This window comes from Mauremys reevesii, linkage group 22 (assembly GCF_016161935.1).
Source record: "Mauremys reevesii isolate NIE-2019 linkage group 22, ASM1616193v1, whole genome shotgun sequence".
NCBI classification, from domain to species: Eukaryota; Metazoa; Chordata; order Testudines; family Geoemydidae; genus Mauremys; species Mauremys reevesii.
In genome coordinates this window covers 20,059,266-20,086,029 of record NC_052644.1, presented here as the reverse complement: position 1 = coordinate 20,086,029, position 26,764 = coordinate 20,059,266, and the positions used below count along the sequence as shown (strand labels likewise).

General features: G+C 59.3%; 1 protein-coding gene and 1 long non-coding RNA gene across 2 annotated transcripts; both read right to left on the bottom strand.

The window, feature by feature from the left end:
* Nucleotides 1-22: 22 nt before the first annotated feature.
* On the bottom strand, nucleotides 23-26,764 carry LOC120388463 (immunoglobulin superfamily member 1-like). The gene is made up of 10 exons (XM_039510286.1): nucleotides 26,743-26,764; nucleotides 25,842-25,919; nucleotides 18,281-18,316; nucleotides 16,941-17,231; nucleotides 15,934-16,224; nucleotides 13,446-13,736; nucleotides 11,389-11,451; nucleotides 7,824-8,114; nucleotides 7,492-7,554; nucleotides 23-153 (listed from the first exon to the last, which is right to left on the bottom strand). Exons 1-10 carry the CDS (start codon nucleotides 26,762-26,764, stop codon nucleotides 23-25), a joined length of 1,557 nt encoding a protein of 518 aa, XP_039366220.1.
* LOC120388398 lies at nucleotides 19,790-20,997 on the bottom strand. The gene is made up of 3 exons (XR_005590557.1): nucleotides 20,874-20,997; nucleotides 20,343-20,485; nucleotides 19,790-19,979 (listed from the first exon to the last, which is right to left on the bottom strand). It is a non-coding gene; the product is annotated as an uncharacterized LOC120388398 (long non-coding RNA).

Below are 26,764 nucleotides of genomic sequence, written 5' to 3'. Positions count from 1 at the left end.
ACAGAAGGGGGGGTCGCCTCACCTAGGATGCCCCCATTGGGCGGCTGTAATAGACTTCAGCCAGGATCGGCCCCAGGATGAGCAGGACCACGGCGCCCAGCGCCAGGCGGGTGATGTTGGCTTGGGTGAAATCCGGGTGCTCCGGGGGGGCTTCTGCGGGGGGAAAGGGAGAGTCACTTGGCGGCTTCGACGGGGAAATCGGCAGCTGGCGCTGCCCCGGGAGCAGAGCCCCCAACCCCTCTCTCCAGCAGGTCCGGCCCAGCCCCCCTCTGGGGTCTCCCAGGTGCTGCAGCTCTGGGGCCTCCCTGGCGCCGGACCCCTCAGGGGAGGCTGCGTCCTGCTGCCCCGGGGGGCTGAGCCTCAGCTTCCCCGCTGAACGTTGCGCCTGGGCAGTTGAACTGCCCCTCTGCCCACCCCCACAGGTGCCTCTGCCCCGGCCTGTCTGCTGTGCAGTGAGCCCAGCCCCGGGTATCTCGGCTCCTGCCACACACAGCCAGGCAGTGCGCACGGGGGGAGGCTGGGACGTCACCCGCTGCTCCTGACGTCTCAATGGTGTGATGGAGTAGGGACTGTCTGTGTGGGGGATGGGAGAGCCGGGGAGGACTTTAGGTGATGGACAGAACCTGAGCCTGTAACCTGAGCTAGGCAGGCGGGAGGGGAGGTGTCACGAAGTGTAGGGAAGTCAGGCCCTGCACCCCCGGGCTCCCTGCCGATTCACCAGGACTCTCAGCCAGCCAGTAAAGCAGAAGGTTTATTTAGACGACAGGAACACAGTCCAACACAGGTCTTGCAGGCACAGATAACAGGATCCACCCCTGTTAGGTCCATCTTGGGGCCCCATAACCCCCATTGGGGATCAGAGCCCTCTCTCTCTGCTTCCCCTCTGTTTCCCAGCCAACTCCAGTCTGCCCAGCCCCCTCCGGCCCCTCCTCTCTGCTCCGCTTCTTTCCCGGGCCAGGAGGTCACCTGACCCCTTTGTCTCCAACACCTTTAGATGCACCTTTGCAGGGAAGGTGCTCGGGCCATCAGTTGCTAGGCAACAGAGTGTCAGGCATTTGCTGCATGGACTTTTGCTGCTAGATACTTAGGATCTGTACCCAGCCCCCAGTGCGAACAGTCCCACTTCGTCACAGGAGGTCAACACCTTTGCCCGGGAAGCTAGACAAAGGCAGAGAGCCAAGGAGAGGCTGGGGAGTGCAGTGCAGGGAATCCCAAGCTGGGAACTAAGCTCCCTGCACCCCCAGAAGGACTCGATTGAGGGGTCCTGGCTCTGCCCAAAAGCTCTGCTGTATCCTGTGTTCCTGTTGTCCAATAAACCTTCTGTTTTACTGGCTGGCTGAGAGTCACTGTGAGTCCCAGGAAGAGGGGTGCAGGGCCGGACTCCCCCACACTCCGTGACAACTGGTGCTAGTGGTAGGATCTACTGCACCCCGTGGACGGCGCTTCCTGCAGTAAGTGACTGGGGAGCAGTAAAACGAAGGGACGATTGTAGGGATGATTAACCCCTGGGAGTGCGTGCCCAGAGAGAAGGACTTTGCAGTAACAGGGTCCCCCGGGGGATCACAGCGTGCAGTCCCAGGGGCGGAGGAGTCTGCAGCTCGACCCTGGCAGAGAGGTGGTGACCTCAAGGACTGGCACACTAGGGGTCCCCCTGGAAACCGTGGGGAGCAGTGAGCACCCCGGCCTGCGAGCGACCAGCAGGAAGATGTATGCCACGCAGCGCAAGTGCGACCTGGTGGAGCTGTGCAAGCAGAGGGGGCTGCGCAGAGGGAGGCTCACCAAAGACCAGCTGATTGCCCAGCTGGAGAAGGGAGATCGCTTGAATGAACCGATCCCTGTCTCTGAGGGAAGCAGCCAGGCCGATGCAGCACAGGCACCAGTGTCTGTCCCTGCTGGGAGTGGTCAGCCGGCGGCTGAGGGCTTCCCAAGACTCCCCCATGCCTATGCCTAGGGGGAGGGGGAAGAGGAGCCCAGCGACTACCGAGGGCGCCGTGACCCCCCCGGCCAGCAGGGGATCCTCCCGGCGACGCTCACCCCCCAGCAGGGGATCGTCCCGGCGACGCTCGGCCTCCGTGGAGCACATGCGGCCGGAATGGGAGAAGGAGCTAAAACTGAGAGAGCTGAAGGATCGTGAGAAACAGAGAGAACATGACCGGGAGGAGAGAGAGAGACAGAGGGAACGTGAGGAGAGACAAAGACAGCGGGAACTGGAGGAGAAAGAGCGACAGTGTCAACATGAGCTGTAACTGGCGAGGCTGGGGGGCAGCGGGCCCCCGGCTACGGTGAGTGAGGGGGGGCCCAGAACTGCACGGAGCTTTGATAAGTCCATCCTGGCCCAGCGTAAGGAGGGGGAGGACATGGGTCACTTCCTAGATGCCTTTGAGACGGCCTGCAAGCTGCACCAGGTAGATCCTGCGGACAGGCTCCGGGTTCTCACCCCCTTACTGGACCCCAAGGCCGTGGCATTGTACGGCCAGCTGGGAGAGGAGGAGAAAGGGAACTACGAACTATTCCAGCAGGCCCTGCTGCGCGAGTTTGGGCTGACCCCTGAGATGTACCGGGAGAGGTTCCGGAGTCAGGATAAAACCCCTGAGGTCTCATATCTGCAACTAGCCATCCACATGGAGGGGTACGCCAGCAAGTGGGCAGATGGGGCCCAGACGAAGGGGGACGTGATTAAACTGCTGGTACTGGAGCAGCTGTATGAGCGGTGCCCATCTGACCTGAGGCTGTGGTTAAGGGACCAAAAGCCAGAGAACCCGCGACATGCAGGGCGGCTGGCTGATGAGTTTATGAAGAGCCGGTCGTGGGGTGGCAGGGAGGAGCCCCAAAGGAACAGGCCCGTCGTGATGCAGAGAGAGAGTCATCCTGGGACCACCCAAAAGGGGAATCGGGAGAACCCCCTCCCAAGGGGAACGGCCAGCGCCAGGGACAACCGACCGGTTCGAGGGAATCAACGGGACATGAGCTGCTATCACTGTGGCCAGAGGGGCCACATACGGTCCCAGTGCCCCAGGCTCAAGGACAAACTGAGCAGACCGACCCCACACCGGGTTAACTTGGTAGAGACGCAGCCGGATGAGGGGCAGCATTCGCAGTAAAGGGGGGCTGGCCGCGTACCACCTGCAAAGGAGGGAGGGGGGCCCCAGGTCAGCTCCTCTGAGGGGCTGGATGCTCCAGGCTCCGAGTTTTGGGTTTACAGGGTGGGCACGGGGCTGCCCCTCCGGAGTGAGTGCCTTGTCCCCCTGGAGGTAGACGGGAGGGAGGTCACTGGGTACTGGGACACGGGTGCAGAGGTGACGCTGGCTCGGCCCGGGGTGGTGGCCCCAGATCGGATGGTGCCCAACACCTTCCTGACCCTGAGGGGTGTGATTGGGACCCCATTCAAGGTGCCCGTGGCAAGGGTACACCTGAAGTGGGGGGACAAGGAGGGCCCCAAGGACGTGGAGGTGCACCCCCATTTGCCCACGGAGGTGTTAATGGGGGGGCACCTCGAGGACTGGCCAAGCAACGCCCGGGGTGCCCTGGTCGTGACCCGTAGTCAGAGTCGACGCAGGGCACTGCGCTCTGACAACGGGGAAGGTACTCGGCCCAAGGCGCAGGACCCTAACCAGGTGGGGAGGGAACGCCCAGAGACACGGCTCAGAGAGGTTGCGGCCTCCGACCCAGCTGGTGAGAGAGAGCAGGTCCCCATCCCTGTCCCAGCTGCTGAGTTCCAGGCCGAGTTGCAGAAAGATCCCTCCTTGCAGAGGCCAAGGGACCTGGCCAACCTCAGTGCGGTACAGACCATGAGGAGAGGTTGCAAGGAGAGGTTCCTGTGGGAGAAGGGGGTCCTGTACTGAGAATAGGCTCCCCCCAGGGAAGTGGAGTCGTGGGGGATCAGGAGGCAGCTGGTGGTTCCCCAGAAGTTTCGCCACAAGCTCCTGTACCTGGCCCATGACATCCCCCTCGCAGGGCACCAGGGAATCCGTCGCACCAGGCAGAGGCTGCTACAGAACTTTTACTGGCCTGGGGTCTTTACCCATGTCCGACAGTACTGCCAATCCTGTGACCCCTGCCAGCGGGTGGGGAAGGCCCGGGACAAGGGGAAAGCAGCTCTGAGGCCTTTGCCCATCATAGAAGAACCTTTCCAGAAAGTGGCCATAGACATGGTGGGACCTCTCAGCAAGGCGACCCGGTCAGGGAAGAAACACATCCTGGTGGTGGTAGATTTCGCCACTATCTACCCCGAGGCGGTGGCCTTGTCCTCTATCGAAGCAGACACCGTGGCAGATGCGCTGCTGACCATTTCAGCCGGGTGGGGTTCCCCAAGGAAGTCTTAACGGACCAGGGGTCCAATTTCATGTCGAACCTGCTCCAGTCCCTGTGGGAGAAATGTGGGGACCGGCACAACTGGGCCTCAGCGTATCACCCCCAGACCAACGGGCTGGTGGAGAGGTTCAACGGGACGCTAAAGATGATGCTAAAAACATTTATGCACCAGCACCCACAGGACTGGGACAAGTATTTACCTCACCTGCTGTTCGCGTACAGGGAGGTACCCCAGGAGTCAACTGGGTTCTCGCCTTTCGAACTGTTGTATGGAAGGCGGGTAAGGGGGCCCCTGGACCTGATGAGAGACGAATGGGAGGGGAAGGCCGCTCCCGATGGAGAGTCGGTGGTGGAGTATGTCCTGACCTTCCGGGAAAGACTTGCCGAGCTCATGGGCCTGGCCAGGGAGAATCTGGCCCGAGCCCAGAGGAAGCAGAAGGTCTGGTACGACCGCACGGCGCGGGCCCGCGCCTTCGCCACCGGGGATCAAGTGATGGTTCTCATCCCCGTGAGGAAAAACAAACTCCAGGCCGCCTGGGAAGGGCCCTTCAAGGTTGTCCAGCAACTGAATGAGGTAAACTATGTGGTGGAGCTGTCGAACCGGGCGCACCACCGCCGGGTGTACCATGTGAATATGATGAAGCCATACTATGACCGGGGGAATATGGTGTTGGCCGTGTGTGGGCATTGGGAGGAACCGGGGGATGACCCTTTAGTGGATCTACTCCCAGGGACAAAAGCTGATTCCCCCCTGGAGGCAATTCCCCTCTCTGATCAGCTGACCCTGGCCCAGCAGGCTGAGATCAGAGGGGTGCTGCATCTGTACCGACAGCTGTTTTCCAACCAGCCTGGGTGCAGTAATTTGACTGTCCACCGGGTGGAGACGGGGTCACACCCCCTATAAGATGCTCCCCTTTTCGGGTCACCAGGAAAACTGCCCAGGAGCTAGAAAGAGAGGTCAGGGACATGCTGGCTTTGGGGGTGATCCAGCCGTCCGCCAACCCTTGGGACTCACCAGTGGTGCTGGTCCCCAAGAAGGACGGGTCGATCCGGTTCTGTGTGGACTATCGAAAGCTCAATGCCATCACCGTATCTGATGCCTACCCCATGCCCAGGCCTGACGAGCTCCTGGACAAGCTGGGAGGCGCTCGGTACCTCACCACCATGGATCTTACAAAGGGCTACTGGCAAGTGCCGCTGGACGCAGATGCCAGGCTGAAATCGGCCTTTATCACCCCTCTGGGGCTCTACGAGTTTCTGACCCTGCCCTTTGGCCTCAAGGGAGCGCCGGCCACCTTCCAACGCCTGGTGGATCAGCTACTGAGGGGGATGGAGAGTTTTGCCGTGGCATATATTGATGACATCTGCGTCTTCAGCCAGAGCTGGGAGGACCACGTGTCCCAGGTTAAACAAGTGCTGGACCGACTCCGAGAGGCTGGGTTAACCGTAAAGGCTGAGAAGTGCAAGGTGGGGATGGCAGAAGTATCTTACCTGGGCCATCGGGTGGGGAGCGGCTGCCTAAAGCCGGAACCAGCCAAGGTGGAGGTGATCAAAGACTGGCCCGTGCCCCAAACCAAAAAGCAGGTCCAGGCCTATGTTGGGATGGCGGGGTACTATCAAAGGTTCGTGCCCCACTTTAGCACCATAGCTGCCCCCATCACTGAGCTGTGCAAGAAGGGGAAGCCAGACAAGGTGGTCTGGACCGAGCAGTGCCAGGAGGCTCTCCGGGCGCTGAAGGAGGCTCTGGTTAGTGGCCCAGTTCTGGCAAACCCAGATTTTGACAAGCCCTTTCTGGTGTTCACCGACGCCTCAGACACGGGCCTGGGGGTGGTGTTGATGCAGGAGGATGAAAAGTGGGAGAGACACCCCATCGTGTATCTGAGCAAGAAGTTGCTACCCCGGGAGCAGAACTACGCGGCCATCGAGAAGGAATGCCTGGCCATGGTGTGGGCCCTTAAGAAACTGGAGCCATATCTCTTTGGGCGCCACTTCACCGTGTACACCGACCACTCTCCCCTGACCTGGCTGCACCAGATGAAAGGAGCCAACGCCAAGCTCCTGAGGTGGAGCCTGCTCCTGCAGGACTATGACATGGATGTGGTCCATATGAAGGGAAGCGCCAACCTGGTAGCGGATGCGCTGTCCCGGAGAGGGGGCCCCGAACTTCCCCAGGTCACTGGGCAGAGTGACCCCGCTCAGTTCAGTCTCGAAAGGGGGAGAGATGTGATGGAGTAGGGGCTGTCTGTGTGGGGGATGGGAGAGCAAGGGAGGACTTTAGGTGAGGGACAGGTATTCAGCCTGTAACCTGAGCTAGGCACGGGGGAGGGAAGGTCAACACCTTTGCCTGGGAAGCTAGACAAAGGCAGAGAGCCGAGTGGAGACGGTTGGGTCAGTTTCGGTTTGGGGCTGGGTGGTGGGAGTTCAGGGAATCCTAGGCTGGGATCCAAGCATCCTGAAGCCCCAGAAGGGCGGGATTGAGAGGTCCTGACTCTGGCCCCAAGCTCTGCTGTATCCTGCGTTCCTGTTGTCCAATAAAACTTCTGTTTTACTGGCTGGCTGAGAGTCACTGTGAGTCCCAGGAAGAGGGGTGCAGAGCCGGACTCCCCCACACTCCGTGACAACTAGTATTAATTACCAGGAACCCACGTCATGGGCCAGCCCTCCGTGTGCTCGGAGCTGTACAGACACATGACACAGAGACAGTCCCTGCCCCAGCCAGGTGCCATTCACACCTGGAGTCACTGCGGAGCAGGTCTGGGTGCGGCTGTTCCTATCTGGGAGCAGGAACGTCCCTGTGTCTGTAGAACTACAGGGGAGCTTGTCTGCCAAACAGGGCTGTTATCAAACCAGGGGCGCTAATACCGACAGCCCGTGGGAACGACACAGGATTTGTCATTTCAGGTCCAGTTTTCATGTAGACAACGTCTTAGTCCATCTTTCTATCCCTCACCAGACGTGCTCCCATCTGTCCACTGCCCTACGTTCCCAAGGACCCACATTCCCACTGACCTGTGGCCGTCGGTCCCCATGGATCTGTCCATCACCCTCTATATAGTAGAATTGAACCCATCAGTTCTGTCTGCAGGACCATCCCCCTCCAAACAGCCCGAATGGCCCCGTGGGCATCTGACTCGGGAACCCTGTTCCCTGGGGGATGAATTGTTCAATTTTCTCGCTCACCTTCTCCCTCAGACTCCGTTGTGGGGGGATCTGTTTGCTGGGTCCCAGCTGGGTCGGTTCCATCTGTGGGATGAAAATGAGCATCAGCTGGGATCGGGGAGGGAGGGAACCAAGCACCCAGCCATCGGCCCTGAAAATCCAGTGGCTGCTGCTGCCCCCTGGCTGGGGAACCCCCCAGTGACTCCGTCCCCACTCCCTGGCCGGGCGTCTCCTCTGCTGGGCCCAGGGCTCAGGGAAAAGCCTGGCTCTGAGTGGCCCTTCGGGGCCAAGTCCCCCTGAGGGTCTGGCTGGGTGTGGGGCTGGGAGCAGAGACGCGGAGCCGGGCCCCTCACCTGATACCACCAGCTCCACGGGGTCGCTGGGCTCCGACCAGACGGGCGGGTCCCACTTGGTGCTACATTGGCAGCTGTAGCTCCCTGCATCTCCCTGGCTCACACTGCGGATGGGAAACTCAGCCACGTCCCCCACGGGGTCCATCGAGCGCCGTGCGTCCGGGTCTCCAGCTTTACTCAGAAGGACCCTCGCTCCCTGACACCGACACTCACACCGGATGGTCACGGCTCCCCCCAAGGCGAGCTGCCTGCTGGGGTGCAGGGAGATGTTGGGTTTGGGGTTCCTGGGCTCTGCAGGTAGCGGGACACAGGCCGTGAGACAGACACCCTGGCATGGTCACCTGGGACCCACAAACAACGGCCTGGAGCTGGGGAACCCCGTCACCTGGCGACCTGGAGACAAAAAGCCCCACCCCCACCCCAGCTTGGCACTCAGCCGGTTCTAGCCAGTGAGGAACAAAGGACGGAGAAGAGGAGAGGACCCCGCTGACCTGACCAGCCGGTTCCAGCCAGAGGGGTGCAAAGGACGGTTTAGAGCAGAGGAGGCCCAAGCAGCCCTGTTTCCCTGGCCAGAAGACAATGGACAGAGGTGGGGCCTGGGGGAGGTGATATAAGATGCCCAGCTGGAAGGACGGGGTTCTGGGCTGTCAGTGGAGAGCAGGCAGAGGCCACCTGGAGGCATGAGAGACTGGGATGTGCTGGGCTGAGGGAGGCCAGGCCTGAGGCCCTGAGAGTTTCCTGTGGGCTTGGCTACACTGGAGAGTTGCAGCGCTGGTGGTGGGTTTACAGCGCTGCAACTTACACACCGTCCACACTTGCAAGGCACATACAGCGCTGCATCTCCCTGGCTGCAGCTGTAACTCCCAGCACTGCACATCTGCAAGTGTAGCCATGGCCTGTGTTGGGTTCAGATGCTCAATAAACCCTCCTGTTTTACACTGGCTGAGAGTTGCTCCTGTCTAGAGAACAGGGTGGCATTATTCCCTCTGGGAGTGGCCTGTGAGTCCGTGACCGCTGGGAACAGCGTGGAGATGGCCTATAACCATCTCCTGAAGAAGGACATTGCAGAGCTGTGCAGAGAGACGGCTGCGCATTGGAAAGCTCACCGAGGCCCAGCTGGTTGCTCAGCTGGAAGAGGATGATCGCTCTAGGGAGCTGGTTCCTGACCCAGCTGGGGCTGGGAGGCAGAGGGACCCGTCCAGGGGTGAGTGGGGATGGACCCTGGGTGCCAATTCCACAGGGAACCTCGACACTAAATTGCTGCCCCAGGTTAAGGAGGGGGAGATGCAGGTGCCTGTCTCGCGGCCTTTGGCAAGGCTGGAAATTGGAGCCAGGCTGACCCTGCGGAAAGGCTCCGGCGTCCAGCCCCCTTTCTGGGTGCCAAGGCCATAGAGCTGTTTAGCCAGATTGGGGGGAGGGGGGCAGACTGGCTCCCACTCCCAGCCCCAGCGTATATGTCTGCGTGTATCTCCTGGGCTCAGGCCCCTCGGACCCCCAGTGGGCGTGGAAGGTGATGGTCAGTGGGGAGAAATTCCTGGGGTGGCGAGATCCTGGGACAGAGAATAGTTGTCAGGCCTCGGGTGCTGTAGCAACGGCCATTATTAGGGTACAGAGTTAACTGTGTCACATGGAATTGGTAGGTGACAGAGTTAACCCAGTATCTATCTGGGTTGGTAGGTTCCAGGGTTGACACCCCGCTGGGCAGCACCCCTGGGTGGGGGGAGCCCTGCTTCTGAGCCGTTCCCCCGGGCTGTCTGCAGACTCAGGCAGAGACACAGGATACATGGGATCATTTCCCTGGCTCTCCGTCCCCGGCCCTGTTCTCCCAGGGGGATACGCACCGAGCTGAGCCCCACACGGGTGGCTTTGTGGTGCCAGTGGGCAGCACAGCACCCCGGTTTGTGGGGCTCCCGGGGTGGGGCTGTGCGTTGGGGGGAAGCTCTCCCAGGCCCTGTCCCCACCAAGCCAATCTGGCATCTGCCCAGTGACACCCCCTCATATGAAATGAGTCCGGGAGGGTTCAGATGGGGCATTCGCTGTGGGGATCTGCCTCCGTCCTACCCAACCAGCCCTTCATGGCTCCCCTTGAGGGCGTCTCCTTGGGCTGCACAAACCTGTTTCCAGAGTTGGTTCGATGGTGATTCTCCCCCCAGCCCTAGTACCTGGCCTCACGGTGCCTGGGCGGGTGGGAGCCGGCGCTTTTCCCGGCTGAGTCGGGTCGGTTCCCCCTGTGGGAATAGAACCAGAGTCTGTCAGGGGTTGGGGCAGCGGCGTGAGAAAGCTGGCGCTCTGGTATCTGATGTTAGTTTGTGAGGAACTGGGAATGTTCTTAATGTTTTCTCTGAATACTGTGTTGGTGCCTCAGTGTCCCCTCCGCAGTTCTTAAGTATCTAGCAGAGCAAAGGCCAGTGCATCTAAATGCCTGACCCTCTGTCTCCTAGCAACTGATGGCCTGGGCCCCTCCTCTGCAAAGGTGCCAGCTGAAGATGTTGGAGACAAAGAGATCAGGTGACCTCCTGGCCTGGGAAAGTCAGTCTTATTCTCTATCCCTTTTTAAGTGCTGAGCAGAGGGGAGGGACTGGAGGGGTTTTCAGTCTGGAGCTGGCTGGGGACGAGGAGTGAAGTGCAGACGTGGGTGTCTGGCTCACTGCCCCCCAGAATGGACCCGGCCAAGGGGTCCAGTTCTCTGTACCTACAAGCTCTGTTTTAGACCCTGTTCCTGTCATCAAATAAATCTCTGTGTTACTGGCTGGCTGAGAGTCACGTCTGACTGCGCTGTGGGGGTGCAGGACCCTGTGGCTTCCCCAGGACCCCACCTGGGCGGGCTCACTGGGGGAAGCGCACGGAGGGGCAGAGGATGCTGAATGCTCCAAGGAGAGACCCAGGAGGTGAAGCCGTATGAGCTTCTTGCCCTGAACAAGTCTGCTCCAAGGGAGAGGAGGCTCCCCAAAGTCCTGCCTGGCTTGGTGGGGAGCAGGTCCAGAGCATCGCCCAGGGACTCCGTGACATAGTTACGCAGGGAATTTCTCCTCCCCACAACTGGCAACGGCGGCTCTACCCCAGGCTGAGCCGGCGTCCCTGGGGAGAGGACGGGACCAAGGGATTCGGGTCGGTTCAGCGCACCCATGATCCCAGAACAGGGGAGGATCGGCCCAGCGAGACCCTGAGCGCAGATACAGCCCCTGCCTGGCTCCACGGAAACCAGAACCAAAATCATTACTGACTGGTATTAATTACCAGGAGCCCCTGTCATGGGCCAGCTCCCCCGTGTGCTCAGAGCTGTATGGACACACAACACAGAGACGGTCCCTGCCCCAGCCAGGTGCCATTCACACCTGGAGTCACTGCGGAGCAGGTCTGTTCCTATTTCAGTGGCCAGCTGGCCCCACCGACCTGTGACCATCCATCCCATGGATCTATCCATCACCCTCTATCTAGAAGAATTGAACCCATCAGTTCTGTCTGCAGGGACCATCCCCCTCCAAACGGCCCGAATGGCCCCGTGGGCGTCTGAGCAGGGAGCCCTGTTCCCTGGGGGATGAATTGTTCCATTTCTCCTGCTCACCTTCTCCCTCTGGCTCCGTCGTGGGGAGATCCGGCTGCTGGGGCCCAGCTGGGTCGGTTCCCTCTGTGGGATTAAAACAAGTGTCTGCTGGGATGGGGGTGGGTGGGAACCGAGCACCCAGCCATCAGCATAGGCAGCAGGTTTGTATAATTTTTGGTGGGGCCCAAAATGGTGGTGCCCCCCCGCTCCCGCCCTGTAAGCCGATATAAAATGAAGCTACAACGCGTCAGTGCCACAAGATTACAAGGGTCAATTAAAAGTGGAAAGTCAGAAGCAGCACTTGCCTACTTCAATATACAGTATTATATTTTGTTGCACCTGTTGTGATGAAGTGGGAATGTTCTTAATATTTTCTCTGAATACTGTGTGGGTGCCTCAGTTTCCCCTGCAAGATGCCAACTGAAGGTGTTGGGGACAAAGATCAGGTGGCCTCCCTGTCCAGAAGAGACATAGAGGCCAGAGGAGGGAGTGTCAGTTTGGAGCTGGCTGGGGAAATGGGGAGAGACCCAGAACTTGGTTCTGGGCTCCCCACCCCCCAAGATGGACCTGACAGAAGGGCTCTGTTTTCTGTACCAACAAGCTCTGTTTAAACTGTGTTCCCGTCATCTAATAAACCTTCTGTTTTACTGTCTGGCTGCGAGTCACATCTGACTGCGGAGTTGGGGTGCAGGGACTTCTGGTTGCCCCAGGACCAGCCTGGGCAGACTCGCTGTGGAAAGTGCATGATGTGGAAGGGCATGCTGAATGCTCCGAGGTCAGACCCAGGAAGGTGTAAGCTTCTTGCCCTGGAGACAGTATGCTCCAAGAGAGGAGGCTCCCCCAGAGTCCTGACTGGCTTTGCATGGAGTTGTTCCAAAGCATCACAGCATCCCCTTCCACACCGTGCACTTCCCAGAAGTCCGCACAGGCACTGACACTCCCTCCTCCGGCCTTTGTCTCTTTACCAGGCATTAGGAGGCCACCCGATCTCTCTGTTCTCCAACACCTTCAGTTGGCACCTTGCCGGGGAAACTGATTTGGGAGAATGAAGTAAAAGCTGCCCAAACCGAGCTTGAGCACTCCTGAATTTTGAGGTGTTCAAATCTGGAAGGCAGGTGCTGGGGGTGGGAGAGGGCTGTGGGCTCCATGGGGGAGCATTGCAGCAACTGTCTGGAGCTGAACGGAGCCAGACACGCTGGCCTGAGTGGCACAGTAAGCGGTTTGGGGGTTGGAGAAGAGGTAGGGGATTCCGGGGGGCAGTCAAGGGATAAGGAGCAGGGGGGGCTGGATGGGGCAGAGGTTCGGAGGGGCAGTCAGGGGACAGGCAGCAATTAGATAGGCATGGGAGTCCAGGAGGTTTATCAGGGGACAGGTAGGAGGGTCCTGGGGGGAAGTTGGGTGGGGTCTCAGGAGGGGGCCGTTGGGGACAAGGAGAACGGAGGCTTAGATAGGGGCTGAGGTTCCAAGGGGCAGTTAGGGGCAGGGGTCTCGGGAGGGGGTAATCGGGGAACAAGGACCAGTGGTGCTTAGATAAGGGGTGAGGGTCCTGGGGGGCAGTTGGGGCAGGGATCTGGGGAGGGGGCAATCAGCGGCCAGGGGCCGGGACTCAGAGGGCTCTGGGCTGCCGGCAGCCGCGGGGAGCCCAGAGCCCTCTGATTCCCGGCCGTGGCTGGGATTTAAAAGGCTCTGGGCTCTGTGCGGTTGCAGGCAGCCCAGAGCCCTCTGACTCCCGGCCGCAGCTCGGATTTAAAAGGCTCTGGGCCCGTGGCGACTGCCGGCAGCCCAGAGCAGGGGAGAAACCTAGCTCGAAATATTGCTGGAGCAGAACCCCTGACTGTGAATATTCCTGGGGCTAAAGCCCCAGGAGCCCATATAAGTTGGCGCCCAGGGCCATCAGCCCTCAAACTCCAGCGGCTGCTGCTACCCCCTGGCTGGGGAACCCCCCAGTGACTCTGTCCCCACTCCCCATCTGGGTTCAGGGTAGAGCCTAGTTCTGAGTGCCCCATTGGAGCCAAGACCAGCTGAGGGTTCAGCTGTAGGTGAGATTGGGAGCAGGAAATCCAAACTGGGCCCCTCACCTGCTACCACCAGCTCCATGGGGTCGCTGGGCTCTGACCAGACGGGCGGGTCCAATGTGGTGCTATATTGGCAGCTGTAGCTCCCTGCATCTCCCCGATTCACGTTGCGGATGGGAAACTCAGCCACGTCCCCCGCGGCATCCATCGAGCGCCGTGTGTCCAGGTCTCCCGCTTTACTCAGAAGGAACCTCGCTCCCCGACACTGACACTCACACCGGATGGTCACGGCTCCCCCCAGGGCGACCCGCCCGCTGGGGCGCAGGGAGATGTTGGGTTTGGGGTAGCTGGGCTCTGCAGGCAGGAGGAGACAGGCCATGAGAGAGACCCCGGCACGATCACTGCGCCCCGTCCCCACAGCCCAGCCCCAGTGACGAGGCCGATACAGGGGCCTGCAGGGAGAGTCCCCTGGATGCTTTTCCCCTGAATGCAAGACCGAGGGAGCTGGGCTAGCGACTCAAGACACACACAGGGACCCCCACCCCCCAGCAGGGCAATAGCACAGATCCATCTGCCAGGAGCCCATGGAGGGGTGGCTGGGCAGGGCAAGGAGAGGCCGAGGGGACCTAGAGGCCAATTGTGTTTTCTCTCCTTCAGCTGGGGAGGGATAAATCAGTTCAGTGGGGAATGGTCACAAGTGGATCAGAGTTCGCTGGTGTAGCAGGAACTGCTGGGTAGGGTCACACTGGGAACTATTGCTGAGCTGCCTGAGCAGTAACTGCCATTGGCTGAATTAAACCCACTTCATGGCAACAATTTACATTCATGGAGCCCCAGGAGCTGGAGTTGGAGCGTCCCAGGCACTAGGCCAGAACCCACCGCGCTACGGTCCCGTCGCGGCTTCTCTGTTCCTAGGCTGGTTTGTTGTATCTTGAGCCCTCCCCTTGCGCCGTCTCTGTTTGCTGCTCTGAGCTCCAGCTCAGATACCTGCAGCGAATTCTCCAGGCGATGGGTCGGCTTCTCAACTAAGCTACTATCCCTCCACTGCTTTTTCTAGAGTCCCTTTGCTCTCTGGCAATTTGTCTATTTCTGTTGCTGCATCTGAAGGTGCCGGGCGGACGTTGTGTCCGTACTATTTGCTTCACTTTCGCTGCAGCTCACGTCCTCCTCATTTCTACAGCCCGTTTCTCTTTGCTCCCAGCTCATTTCTGTCACGTTTCATTCGTGCTTCACTTCTCCTGCGGTTTTCTAACAATGACTTAGGTACTTAGAGACTCTTTTTCCTTCCTGTTTCACTGCCTGGTTCTTCCTTTAACTTTCCCCCTCCTGCCTCTGTCTTTCCTCTGTCTGCTTCCTCCTGTTCCTGCCATCTCTGCCCCTTCCCAACGGGACTGTCCCCCTGCCAGCTCTGTGCCTGGCCCCTTCGATGACACAGCTCGGCCACCGGTTCCCTCTCCACTGGCTCCTGCTCGCTGGGTCCCTGCGTTTCTGGTGCCGGTTGGTACCTCGCTGGCTGCTGGTGTCTCTCCCCGGTGCTGGGCAGCCTCCCTCCAAACTCTACCAGCCGTTTCCACCAGCAGCGCTGGGGCGGGGGAGGAGCTGCTGGCTGCTGTCCCCCGGCTGGTTTCTTTCTCTCCGCACCACAAAAAAAATCCCACCCCAGGCTCAAGCTCCCCCCACTTCCCCTGCCCGGGAATCCTTGGGGGTCTCCCCACAGAAGCAGTTTTGAGGCTGCTTCTGAGCAGCCAACGTGTGCAGCTCCCACTGCCCTGTAACCCGACAGCCCCCAGCCCAGGTGGGCATCACATAGCCCGCCCTGGAAGGCCGTCGCAGGCTGGGGGCGGGGCCGGCTGGGCAGCCCCTGGGCCCGACTCCTCTGTGCGCCCCCAGAGCGGGAGAAGCCAGGGGAACATCCCCCTGGGACAGGCCCCTGCTCTGCAGCTCCCCTGAGGCAGGGATTCCCCCTCCCTCAGCCCCGCATCTCCATGAGCTGCTGCTCCCTGGGGGCGGCGCCGTGTTCCCTCTAATTTTTACATCCATATGTGGAATAAATTTTGTTATGTGCACAGAGAGGTGATGTGTGGTGAGGGTGGGGCTGAGGTGTGTGGGAGGGGGCTCAGGGCTGCGGCAGAGGGTTGGAGTGCGCGGGGTAGTGAGGGCTCCGGCTGGGGCTGGGGGCTCTGGGATGGGGCTGGGGACGAGGGATTTGGGGTGCAGGAGGCCCCAGGACAGCGGCAGGGAAAGAGGACTCCCCTCAGCCCTTTATCACTGCAGCAGCACGGGACCCCGGGAGACCTGCCTCTCCCTGGCCGCAGCAGCTTAGCAGGAAGTTAGGGGCAGGGATCCCCCCTCCCACCGCCCTGAATTTCCAATGGCTGCTGCTCTCCTGGCTGGGGAACCCCCCAGTGACTCGGTCCCGTACCCTGGCCAGGCGTCCCCTCTGCAGGGCTCAGGGCAGAGCCTGCTCTGAGCATCCCATCTGTGCAGAGACCCCCTGAGGGTTTGTCTGGGTGTGGGGCTGGGAGCCAGGATGCTGAGCCGGGCCCCTCACCTGCTACCACCAGCTGCACAGGGTCACTGGGCTGCGAGGAGATGAAGGGCTCTGACCGGGGCCGGTAGCTGCAGCTGTAGCTCCCTCCGTGCTGCTGGCCCACGGTGGGGATGTGGAACTCGGCCGCGACCCCTGCAGGGTCCATGTGTCGCTGTGGGTTCAGGTCTCCAGCCTTGTGCAGGAAAAACCTCACGTCCACGTGCTGCCCCTGACACCGGATGGTGGCGTCTGCCCCTGAGGCAGTGACTGAAGTGAGGTTCAGGGAGATGGAGGGTCTGGGTAAGCTGGGATCTGTGCACAGGAGACAGGCTGTGAGAGCCATACCCGGGCACCCACCCAGCCCCGGCCTCCCTAGCCAGCCTCAGCCATGGGCAGATCCAGGGGCCCCCGGGCAGAGATTCCCTCCCAGATCACCGGACAACAGCCCACAGCTCTGGGGTGACCCCGGGGTGTCAGCTCCCTGCCTCCGGCCCAGCCACAATCAGGGTCACGCTCGTCTGGGCAGGGAACAGAACTTCCCCTGGGGACAGGCCCAGGCTGCAGAACGAGCTCCCCCAGCAGACAAGGGCCCCCCATACCTCCCCACCTCTGGCTCCAAGGCCAGGTGCCCTCCCCGGCCGGCCTGCTCCGTTATCGACTGGGAGCAGCGCGGCCATTGACCCCCCAAACCGCCCCAGAGCAGCCCCTGCGCGGTGGGCACAGACCTCCCCCGGGGAGAGGACGAGAGAGAACGACCCGCCCGGGACAGACGGGGCCACGGCGCTTAATGCTCGACTGGCAGGCGCCCGACACCGCGGTGACCAGGGCAGCGTCCGACCATGTGCAGGGTAGAAGGCTGCTCCCCCCTGGCTGGGACCCCCCAGTGACTCCGTCCCCCCTCCCTGGCCGGGCGTCCCCTCTGCTGGGCCCAGGGCAGAGCCTGGTTCTGAGTGGCCCATCGGTGCGAGCCCCCGGGGATCTAGCTGGGTGTGGGGCTGGGAGATGAGGTGCTGGGCTGGTCCCCTCACCTGCTACAATGATCTGCACAGGGTCACTGGGCTCCGAGTAGGCAGCTCGTACTGATCTGTTGCTATAACGACAGGTGTAGCTGCCCCCGTGTTCCCGTCTGGCGCTGGTGATGGGAAATTCAGCCTCAGAGCCGGCAGGGTCTGTGTAAGTCAGATAGTTCCCAGCTCCATCCTTGTAGAGGAGGATCTTCATTCCCAGGCGCTGATGCCAACACCGGATGGTGACGTTTCCCCCCCAGGGGATCACCCCACCAGGGCTGATGGAGATGGAGGGTTTGGGGTAGGACCCCTCTGGAGTCACAAACAAACAGGCAGTAAGTGGGGGTGACACAAACCACGTCCGTCTGATTCAATCCTCTGCCCATCTGTCGCTCCAGCGTTTCACCCCCCGCCCATCCCTGGGGTGCAGCCCGGCCCCGTGGCTCACAACCGGGGAGACACAGTAGGGGGGAAAGGAGATTTCCCGTCTCAGTTTCCTTTAGTTATCCAGAGTGAATTCAGCTCTCCCGCTCTGTGGGTCAAGAGTGACTGCAGATTGACCCTTGTGGGGGCTGAGATCAGAATCACCCTCCTTCCGTTTTTCTAACATTGCTGGAGTTGCGCTGAACATGGATTATTTTTTTAAATATTCTAAAAAAACACATTTACTCCAATTGTCCGGCAATGTGCTGTATGCACAGGAGTGTGGGGTGGGGTTTGTGGGACAAATCTGAGTCCTTTGAGCAAAGGCTCCGAAAAACACGTTTGCAAAACCCCCGGTTGTTCTAACATTTTCCTGCCCACCCCTGAGGCTCAATCTCTGGCTCTGCCCCGCCCCAAACCGCTCTCAGCCGCTGGGGATTTAGCTCCGCTCTGCACGGTGCCGGGGGCCCCTTTGGGGACGGGATATTCCCAAAGCTGTTCAGGGGACGTTCCGAACGCCGGGCCGGGCTGAGCCTGACCCACGAGCAAAGCAGTGACACGCGTGTGCAGCAAGCCGAGGGGGAGACACAACGGGGCCTTGCTCCAGTCCCGCTGCGTGTCCACGACTTACAGCCCTGCTCTGCCTGACCCGTTCCCCGGCTCCTGCCAGCTCCCCGGGCACAGTGCGGGGGCGCTGCGGGGGGGCTGGTGCCTTCACTCTGTATTTCCTGCTTTGAGTGCAGGTGAATTCACCTTGTGTGGTGCTCATCCCTGTAATGAGTGGGGCGAGGCCTCAGTCCCCTCCTCCGTGTGTGTAAGGGAGCAGCGGTCTGAGAGGATCATCTGCTTGGGGAATCTGTGCCCCTCATCCCCCACCCACGTCCCTTGTCCTTAAGGTGGAAATTCCTCCACCTGCCCCATTCCCCACAGATACTCACGTCCGGACACCCCACTCTGCCCGGCCAGCCAGCAGCCTGGAAAGGAGATGGGTCATTAGGGACCAGATCCCAGAGCAACTGGATCCTGTACCCTGGTCTCTGATCCCCATAGCCCATAGACACACTCCCTGACTGTCTCCGATACTCACCGAGGAGGACGACGGTGAGAGCAGATGCCATGATGGGGCAGTGGGGGGACCCTCAGCGCTGCCACCAACACCCCAGTGCTGAGCTCCACCGAGCCTGAGGCCCAAGTGCGAGCGGAATGAGGAACTGCGCCGGGGGGCTGCAGCACCAGGAAGCCTGTGATGCGCTCGGCCCCTTTCTTCCCACCAGATGGTTTCTCTGCAATCTCCAGCCCAAATCTACCATGGTCAGTGCAAAGCCAGATCCCTGCAACGCCCAGCAAACCACATCCCCTCCTGCAGCAGCCCAGCCCCCATCCCCACCATTACTACCTAGCCCCACATTGGAGCTTCACAGTCTGGAGACCAGCTGGGAATGGGGGAAATCTCAGGACATGTCAAGAGGTGCCCAGGCTGCCCTGACCTTTTCTAACAGGCCTGTGTAGCCTCCCTGGAGCAGCAGCTCAGAGCAGAGGAGTGATCCACACACACACACACACAGTGCCCCCCATGGAGCGACCCTCTGCTATGGAGCGGGGCAGAGATTCCTTCCTGACCCGGCTGGGCCCATCACCCGCCCTGGAGCATGAGGGTGGAGTGACCTGGCCAACCTCCTTCCCAGGTAGTGTCGCTGCAGAATCTATTCTTAGCACAGTGGTGTGAGACAGAGATGAGACAGTAGAGTTGGAGGGGTTGTGGTTTCCGGCCCCCGTAATCGGACGGGGGAGGGATAAATTTAGATCCGGAGGTGCTAAAGCAGCAGCCAAAAAATGTGTGAAAAGGGGAAGTGTGTCCAGAGCCGGCACTCGCTTGCTGTTTCTGCTACTGCCTGGGAAACTCAGCGTAATATAATATGGCTCTGGGAAGGGAGTGGTGTCTAGTGGTTAGAGCTGGAGGCCCCACCCCTCGTCCAGCGCTCCCATCTCCCCCGGGTGTGACACACACTCCTGGCACTGGGAGGGGGGGCTGTAGCTGCCTGGGGAGGGGGCTGGTTTATAGATCAGTGTTTATTACAAATCTAGAGGTTAACAGGATGCAAAATCACATAAAAGATGCCTCAATGCGTCCCCTCCCCCCTCCTTGTGACTCAGCATCGATCATCAGGGTCCTTCCTGGGTGTCTGGGGGGGATTTATGTGGATGGGACGATGCCAGCTGGGCCTTGACTCCGCTGTATGTCCCCTGATGGGGAAAGCCGGGGGGACCACGTCCCAGTAAAGGCCCCGTGCTCTGCAGTTCCCCCTGGTGCTGGGGTTCCTCAGCCTCGAACCTCCAGCAGCTGCTGCTCCTCCCTGGCTGGGGACCCAATGCCCCGGCTGGGCTCCCCCTCCGCTGGGCCCAGGGCTCAGGGCAGAGCGTCCCATCAGCGCAGAGTCCCCTCGAGGGTCCAGCTGAGCGTGGGGCTCTGGACACCGAGCTGGGCCCCTCATCTGCTACTGTCGCAGCATGTAAGGGTTAAGTAACCGCTGGCGCGGTGTTAGGGAGTAAAGTCACAGGCAGGCACCATTTCGTTCGCCCTCCCCTTCCGCTTGCTGGGGATAGATGAGCTCACAGCTGGATACGGAATGTGGGGATCTAAAAGATACGTTTTGAGAAGAGCAGCGTTATCTCCCCCTCCCTTCCTTTCCCAGCTCCATAAACGAGCTGGGGGATCATGCCGTCCCCTGTGAAGGGCTGATTAAGGGAACTTGTGGCTAAGAAATGTCTTTTCAAGGTAAAAACGTCTGTATAATACACGTAATGCTGTAAATCGGGGCAGGTATAATCATAGTGTGGGCATTCATGTTACTTAATAAGGGTTTTTGGGGTGCTGTAATGGATGTAGGTGTTTACATCCTAACAGATAAAAAAGAGTGGCTGTAACTAATCCAGTGCTTCCTCGACAATTGGGTCGAGGGGAACAACTATCGCAAGAAAGAAGCTCGTACTGAAATCCACCTCTGGATCAACCCGCTCCTTTTCCTAACAGCTACCGCCAGCTCCTCGGGCTCTGACCAGACGAAGGGATCTGTTGCGTTCACCGTCCGGCTGAGTCAGGACCTCTCGCCTTCCCCAGCACACGCAGGCAGGGACACACCCAGCTGCAGAAAGACACAGACACTGAAACCAGCTCGGCGTGGGAAGCCTTCAGCTCAGGAGCTGCCCAGCACTCAAGTGCAAACCCCCTCTGGAGCGTAAACCCCAAACTGTCCTGTCTTGTGCTGCACAGAGAACTGTACGGCGCAAGCACATAAAATCCGCTCCCTCCCGCCATGGGGAGAAGATCTGCACAGCTTTTTGCCCCCCAGTTCTGAATTCCACAAACCGGTTTTAGAGAAAACAAAAACCAGTTTATTAGCTACAAAAGACAGACATGAAGTGATGATAAGGGGCAGCCAACAGATCAAAGCAGCTCACCCAGCAAATAAAACCAAACCTCAACAGAAGCTTAGATACTAAAGAAACCGGTTACAAGCAGGAATTTCTCACCCTAAATGTTGTTTTAAGCAGGTTGCAGAGTTTACTGAAGGCAAACTGCTCTTGCTTGCAGCTTAAAACTCCAGCTATTCCTGTCACAGGCCAGGCACCTTTCCCAGCCTGGGCTCAGTCCTTCTCGGCTCCCCCCACCCCGTCAACCCCTTCTGGCCAAGAGCCCTCTCACTTCCTTTTACCTACGCAGAGCAGTGAGCCCTTTCACCCTTACAGGTAGAGCAGTTAGAGAACAGCTGCTAAGAGGGATTTTATAGCTACTGGCTGGCTGGGTGTCCATAAAAGGGAGCTACCCCCTCCCCCCCACACTTCATTTATCACACCTGATTATCTCACTTCCCAGCATTAAATAGGTTTGATGGCACAAGCCCCCTTTGTTTTCCAGTGTGGTTCCCCCCACCTCAGTGGAAAAATACTGGGATTCCAGAATGGAGTCCAGTGCCAGGTGAATTAATCACATGACCCTGCAGGGTCAACGCAGCCATGAGTCAGAGGTTGTTTGGCGCATCCTAGGAAACTTCTCAGGAAGGCGGGAGATCAGCATCTTCAAAGACCTATTGTTCCCCAGAACGGTCCATTGACTGGTCTCCAGCTAGCCAGGCAGGCTGGTTGCATTCTGTCTGGTGGGCCTTCCCCAGGGGCAAACACATTTTCAGTACAGATGTATAGTCAATATTCCTAGCTTGAGATACACAATGATCCATGCGTACAAATAGGATAATCCTAGTCAGTAAATCGTCACCTTTCCAATGATCCCTCACTAGACCCATCTCGCATAAAACACCATCTTAGTTATGCTGTAATCCTATTATAACAATATTTCTAGGAAGAATATGGGGTGTAGTGTCACAGGGTCACCAGCCGGGAGAGACCCAGGGACCCTCTAATGCCCCCACAGAGACCCTGCCCCCGAGCTGGGGGAGACACTGTCAGGGGTTATGTGGCCAGACCCCTAGAGAGGGACGTGACACAGGCTTTGTTTACACGTCATTGGCTAGCGGCAGTACAAAGCTGGGGACCAGGAAGGTTTGATTCTGTTCCAGGCTCTGGGAGGGGAGTGGGGTCTAGTGGTTAGATGAGGGGGTTTGGGAGCCAGGACTCCTCATGTAACTGCTAAGCACCGAGCCCCTTCTGTTTGCAGGCCCAGGTGGGCAGGGCTCCCGCTGGCAGGCATCGCCCACATGCAGCTCCCGTGCCGGGGTTTCCTTCACGGGGACTAACGTGCCCTCGGCTGGAGCCGGTGACAACAAACGGCCCGTTCTCCCCCACGACCCGCCGGGCTGTGCAGACACCGGCCTGGCCGCAGCCGGCACTGAGATCCGGGAGAATGGGAATCCCGGCCTGACATGCCACGAGACAGGCACCTTCCTGTGTAAATACGGGGTGTCCCTAGAGATACAGGACTGTTGGCAACACGACCTCACCCCCCCCCGGCCCCTCCTCTGTTCAACCACACGGGCCCTTCCCATGTTCTGCTTCCCTCGCACCTCCGGCTTGTCCCCCCCTCACCGCCCCATCACTAGCCATAACCTCAATCTCCTTTTGGTCCCTAAGAGAAGGGACCCCCTGGTGGCTCTCAGTTAACATGGCCACCCCCTCACCCCCTGAAGCCCTCACGGGGCAGCCATGTTGCCCCTGGCTAAGATGGCCAATGCCTCAGTCTGGGGGGAATAATCCTATCCCCCTGGAATGCCTAGAGGGGGAGGGGGGATGAATATGGGGTGGGGAGTCCTTATGGGGCAGGAGGACTGTGGGGGGGGGCACAAACTGAGGACAAGGAGACAGAAAAGAAAATGGGGGATCTGAGGAGGAGAGGCCTGGAGCTGAGTGGCGGGTTAAAAAGGGGCTGCTGCAGCATCCAGAGCCCACAGCCTGTTCAGCCCCATGGCAAATCCCACATTGACCCCCGGGACCAGCTGTTACAGACACAGCAGAGCAGGAACCAGGGGTGAAACGAAGGGTGTGATGAAGGGAAGAGGTTTCCTTGGTTTTTCCAATGGTTTGCATGCAGAGGGGGTGGGACTCAGTTTCCCTGGGTATTAAGGGTTTAATGAGGTGATGGGAGAGGGAGCTGGTTGTTACAGAGGACCAGCAAAATTGGGACCCTGGCCAATGGCCTGGAGAATGGACACCCCAGTGACTGGTGACCCAGAGGCCCAGCTCAGGAGTCGTAGCCAGTTCTGGCCAGTGGGAGGACAATGGGCTGCAAAGAGAGGACCCCAGTGACCTGACCAGCCGGTTCCAGCCAGAGGGGGCCAGAGGACAGATGAGAGGAGAGGAGACCCAGGCGACCCTGTTTACCTGCAGAGAAGACAATGGACAGAGGGGGGGCTTGGGGCTGGTGATATCAGATGCCCAGCTGGGAATCAGGGGGTCCTGGGGAGCAGGCAGAGCCCACCTGGATGCAGGGAGACTGGGATGTGCTGGGCTGAGGGAGGCCAGGCCTGAGACCCTGAGAGTTTCCTGTGCTGGGTTCAGACGCTCAATAAACCTCCTGTTTTACGCTGGCTGAGAGTCGCTCCAGGCTAGAGACCAGGGTGGCATTATTCCCTCTGGGAGTGGAGGGCCCAGGGACCCAGAGTGAGTGGATTCCCTGAGGGGGCCCACAGTGAGAGACAGACATGGCTAAGGCTCAGAGAGGTGCGGTTCCAGGAGGTGGACGGGCTTAACCCCCAAGAGAGAGGACCCCTGAGAAGGGCTCTCACTGAAGGGAGCTCCCCCCACGGACCGCACAGGGCCAAGAGTGGGCACGATCTGTGAGTCTGACACAACATGGTAGCAGAGGATGGTTGCTGGATGGACCCTGTAGACAGTTGGCTGCAAGCACAGGATTTTTGCAGTGAGTGGCTGCCGGTGATAGAACGAGGGTATTGAAAGGAACCAGCACAGAAGTGGCCTATAACCAGCTGCGTAAGAGCGACCTGGCGCGTCTGTGCAGGGAGAGAGGGCTGAGCATTGGGATGCTCATTAAGGAGCGGCTGATTGCTCAGCTTGTAGAGAATGACCAGTCTGAGGAGCAGGCTCCAGACCCCAGGGGTGCCTGGAGAGTTGGGGAGTAGCTGTGGGGTCAGTCTGTGTAGCAGCTGGAAGTCTATCAGACCCGACTCCCCAGTCAGCACAGGGGGACCCCAGTCAGGTTCTTCCCTGGAGGAGCTGCAGAGGCTGGAGCTGAAAGCGAAGGAGCTGGAGCAGGAGGAGCGGAGGCTGGAGGACCGTGAAGAACAGCGGAAGCACGAGTTGGAGCTGGAAGCACAGCGGGCCAAGAGGGCCCTGCTGGGAGGTAAGTGGGGAAGGGCCCCGAGACACCATTTTTTGTGGGGAATCTAGACACCAAAGTGCTGCCCCGGTTTAAGGAGGGGTGGGAGTGGGGCTCCACTTTCTGACCCCCCTTCTGAGGCCCAAGGCCATAGAAGCATTCAGCCAAATGGATGGTATTGAGACAGGGGACTATGACCTGTTCAAACAGGCTTTGCTGCTAAAGTTTGAACTGACCCCCTGAGGCAAACAGGAAATGATTCCGGGGTGTACGCAAGACCTCAGGGGTCACTTACAAGGAGGTTGCCAACCTGCTGGGGGAATATCTCCATAAGTGGGGGAAGGGCACAGGGGCCACCACCACAGAGGACGTGTATAACCTGGTGGGGTTGGAGCAGCTGTCTGACATCTGCCCTCCAGACCTTAAGATGTGGCTAGTGGACCGGAAGCCCAAAGATCTGCGCAGTGCAGGGGCCCTGGCAGATGAGTTTGTAGCCAGCTCCCATTGGCCAATTCCTGGGGGGCAGCACGGAGCCCCATGGCTCCCCTGCCTACAAGCCAGATCTGCTGCTGGGTATGGACTAGTAGTTTTATTAGTAGTTTTTACTGGCCAGCAGCCAGAGTCCCTGGGTGCTGAGCAAGGCGACCCAGTGCCTGGCATTCTACGACCCAGTACTGAGTCATGACCTGAACTTTGAAAACCTCTGCACTAGGGCACAGGACCCATGTGATTGACACGCAGAGCAGGGCCCAGCCCCTCCATCAGGCAGCAGCAGGGACACACAGACACTGTTACTCATGGGGGAATTCTGCACATCTGCAAACACACAGAATTCATCGGTCCCGCATAATTTTGTTTTTCACCTGCAGAAAATATATTCTGCTCCAGAAGTGCTGCAGTTCTGCCTTTTGCCCACCAGGGGCCGCTGTGGCACCAGAGCAGCCAGCAGCGTGAAAACAGCCCATCGTGGGACCCCTGGTGGGCAGAGGCAGAACTGCAGCACTTCTAGGGCAGAATGTATTTTCTGTGGGGAAATAAATTCCCTGCCTGCCCCGTGCTGCAGAATCCCCCAGGAGCAGAAATTCATCACTGCACCAGCCACAGAGTCCGGTTAGGGCAGAGTGGGGCACCCAGGGCTGCTGCTGGGGGGTCACAGACTGGGGCTCAGGAGCTAGTGGGGTGACAGCGTTGAGTCTGGGGATGGGGAGGAGGCTGCAGGGACAGGGCATGATGTGCTGGCCCCACCCCCAGCCTGTTACTGCCTTCCATGGCTGACTGTGTGAGCCACCACACAAACCCCTCCCCATGTGTCTGTAACCTGCCCTTAGGGCCTAGTCCCAGGGACAGCGCCAGGAAATGTTCAGGTTTCCATCTTTGTAGGGAAGGAACCTCAAGTGCTGGTACAGACCCCAACACCAGACGGTCATGGTTCCCTGTGACAAAGTTCCTCCTCTACCTTGGTGGGTCCTGCGCTTATTGGCGGATTTGCTGACCTCAGTGATCTTCCGCTCTGGTGTTACCCACAGTCTGGGTCAACTGCTCCTGTGTCTGATCAGGAGTTGGGAGGTTTGAGGGGGAACCCAGGCCCATCCTCTACTCCAGGTTCCAGCCCAGGGCCCTGTGGATTGCCACTGTCTATAGTGCTTCCTGGTACAGCTGCATGACAGCTACAACTCCCCATGGACTCCTCCAAACACCTTCTTTATCCTCACCACAGGACCTTCCTCCTGGTGTCTGATAACACTTGTACTCCTCAGTCCTGCAGCGGTTCACTCTCAGCTCTTCACAAACTGAGGCAAGCTCCTTTTTAAACCCAGGTGCCCTGATTAGCCTGCCTTGATTGGCTGCAGGTGATCTAATCAGGTGTTCTAATTAATTGGTTCTAGCAGGTTCCTGATTACCCTAGTGCAGCCCCTGCTCTGGTCACTCAGGGAACAGAAAACTACTCATCCAGTGACCAGTATATTTGCCCTCTAGCAGATTCCTGTACCCCACTGCTCTGGGTCTGTCACATTCCCACACAGGGCGACCCCTCCTCTGGGCATATGGAGATGGAGGGCTTAGGGTAGCTGAGCTCTGTGGTGAGGAGACAGGCCATGAGACAGACCCCGGCACAGTCACTGCTCCCCATCCTCACTGCACAGTCCCAGAGACAGGGCCCCTGGGACAAAACCCAGCCAGAGGAACCTCTCTGAGATCCCAGAGATTCCTGGGAGCTTCGCCCTAAACTGCCTAAAATCCAGAGCACTCCTCTGTACCCATCTATCTACCTAAATGGGCCCAGAAGCCTGGGAGCCAGGACTCCTGGGTTCTATCCCTGGCTCTGGGAAGGTAGTGGGGTCTAGTGGTTAGATTGGGAGAGGGCTGGGAGTCAGAGGTGCTGGGTGCTGCACAGACATGGTGAGAAAAAGCCCCCACCCTAAAGCCAAGTCCTGACTATCTAACCAGACACAAGGTGCAGGAGGGATGATTATCGCCCATTCGTACAAGGGGAAATGGAGGCACAGACAGGTTAAGTGACACCCCAAGGAGTGTCCCATCTTCCCAGAGACCCCCATAATGGTCGGGCTGGGCATGGGGCTGGGAGCAGGGACACTGAGCTGGGCCCCTCACCTGCTACAATGATCCACACCAT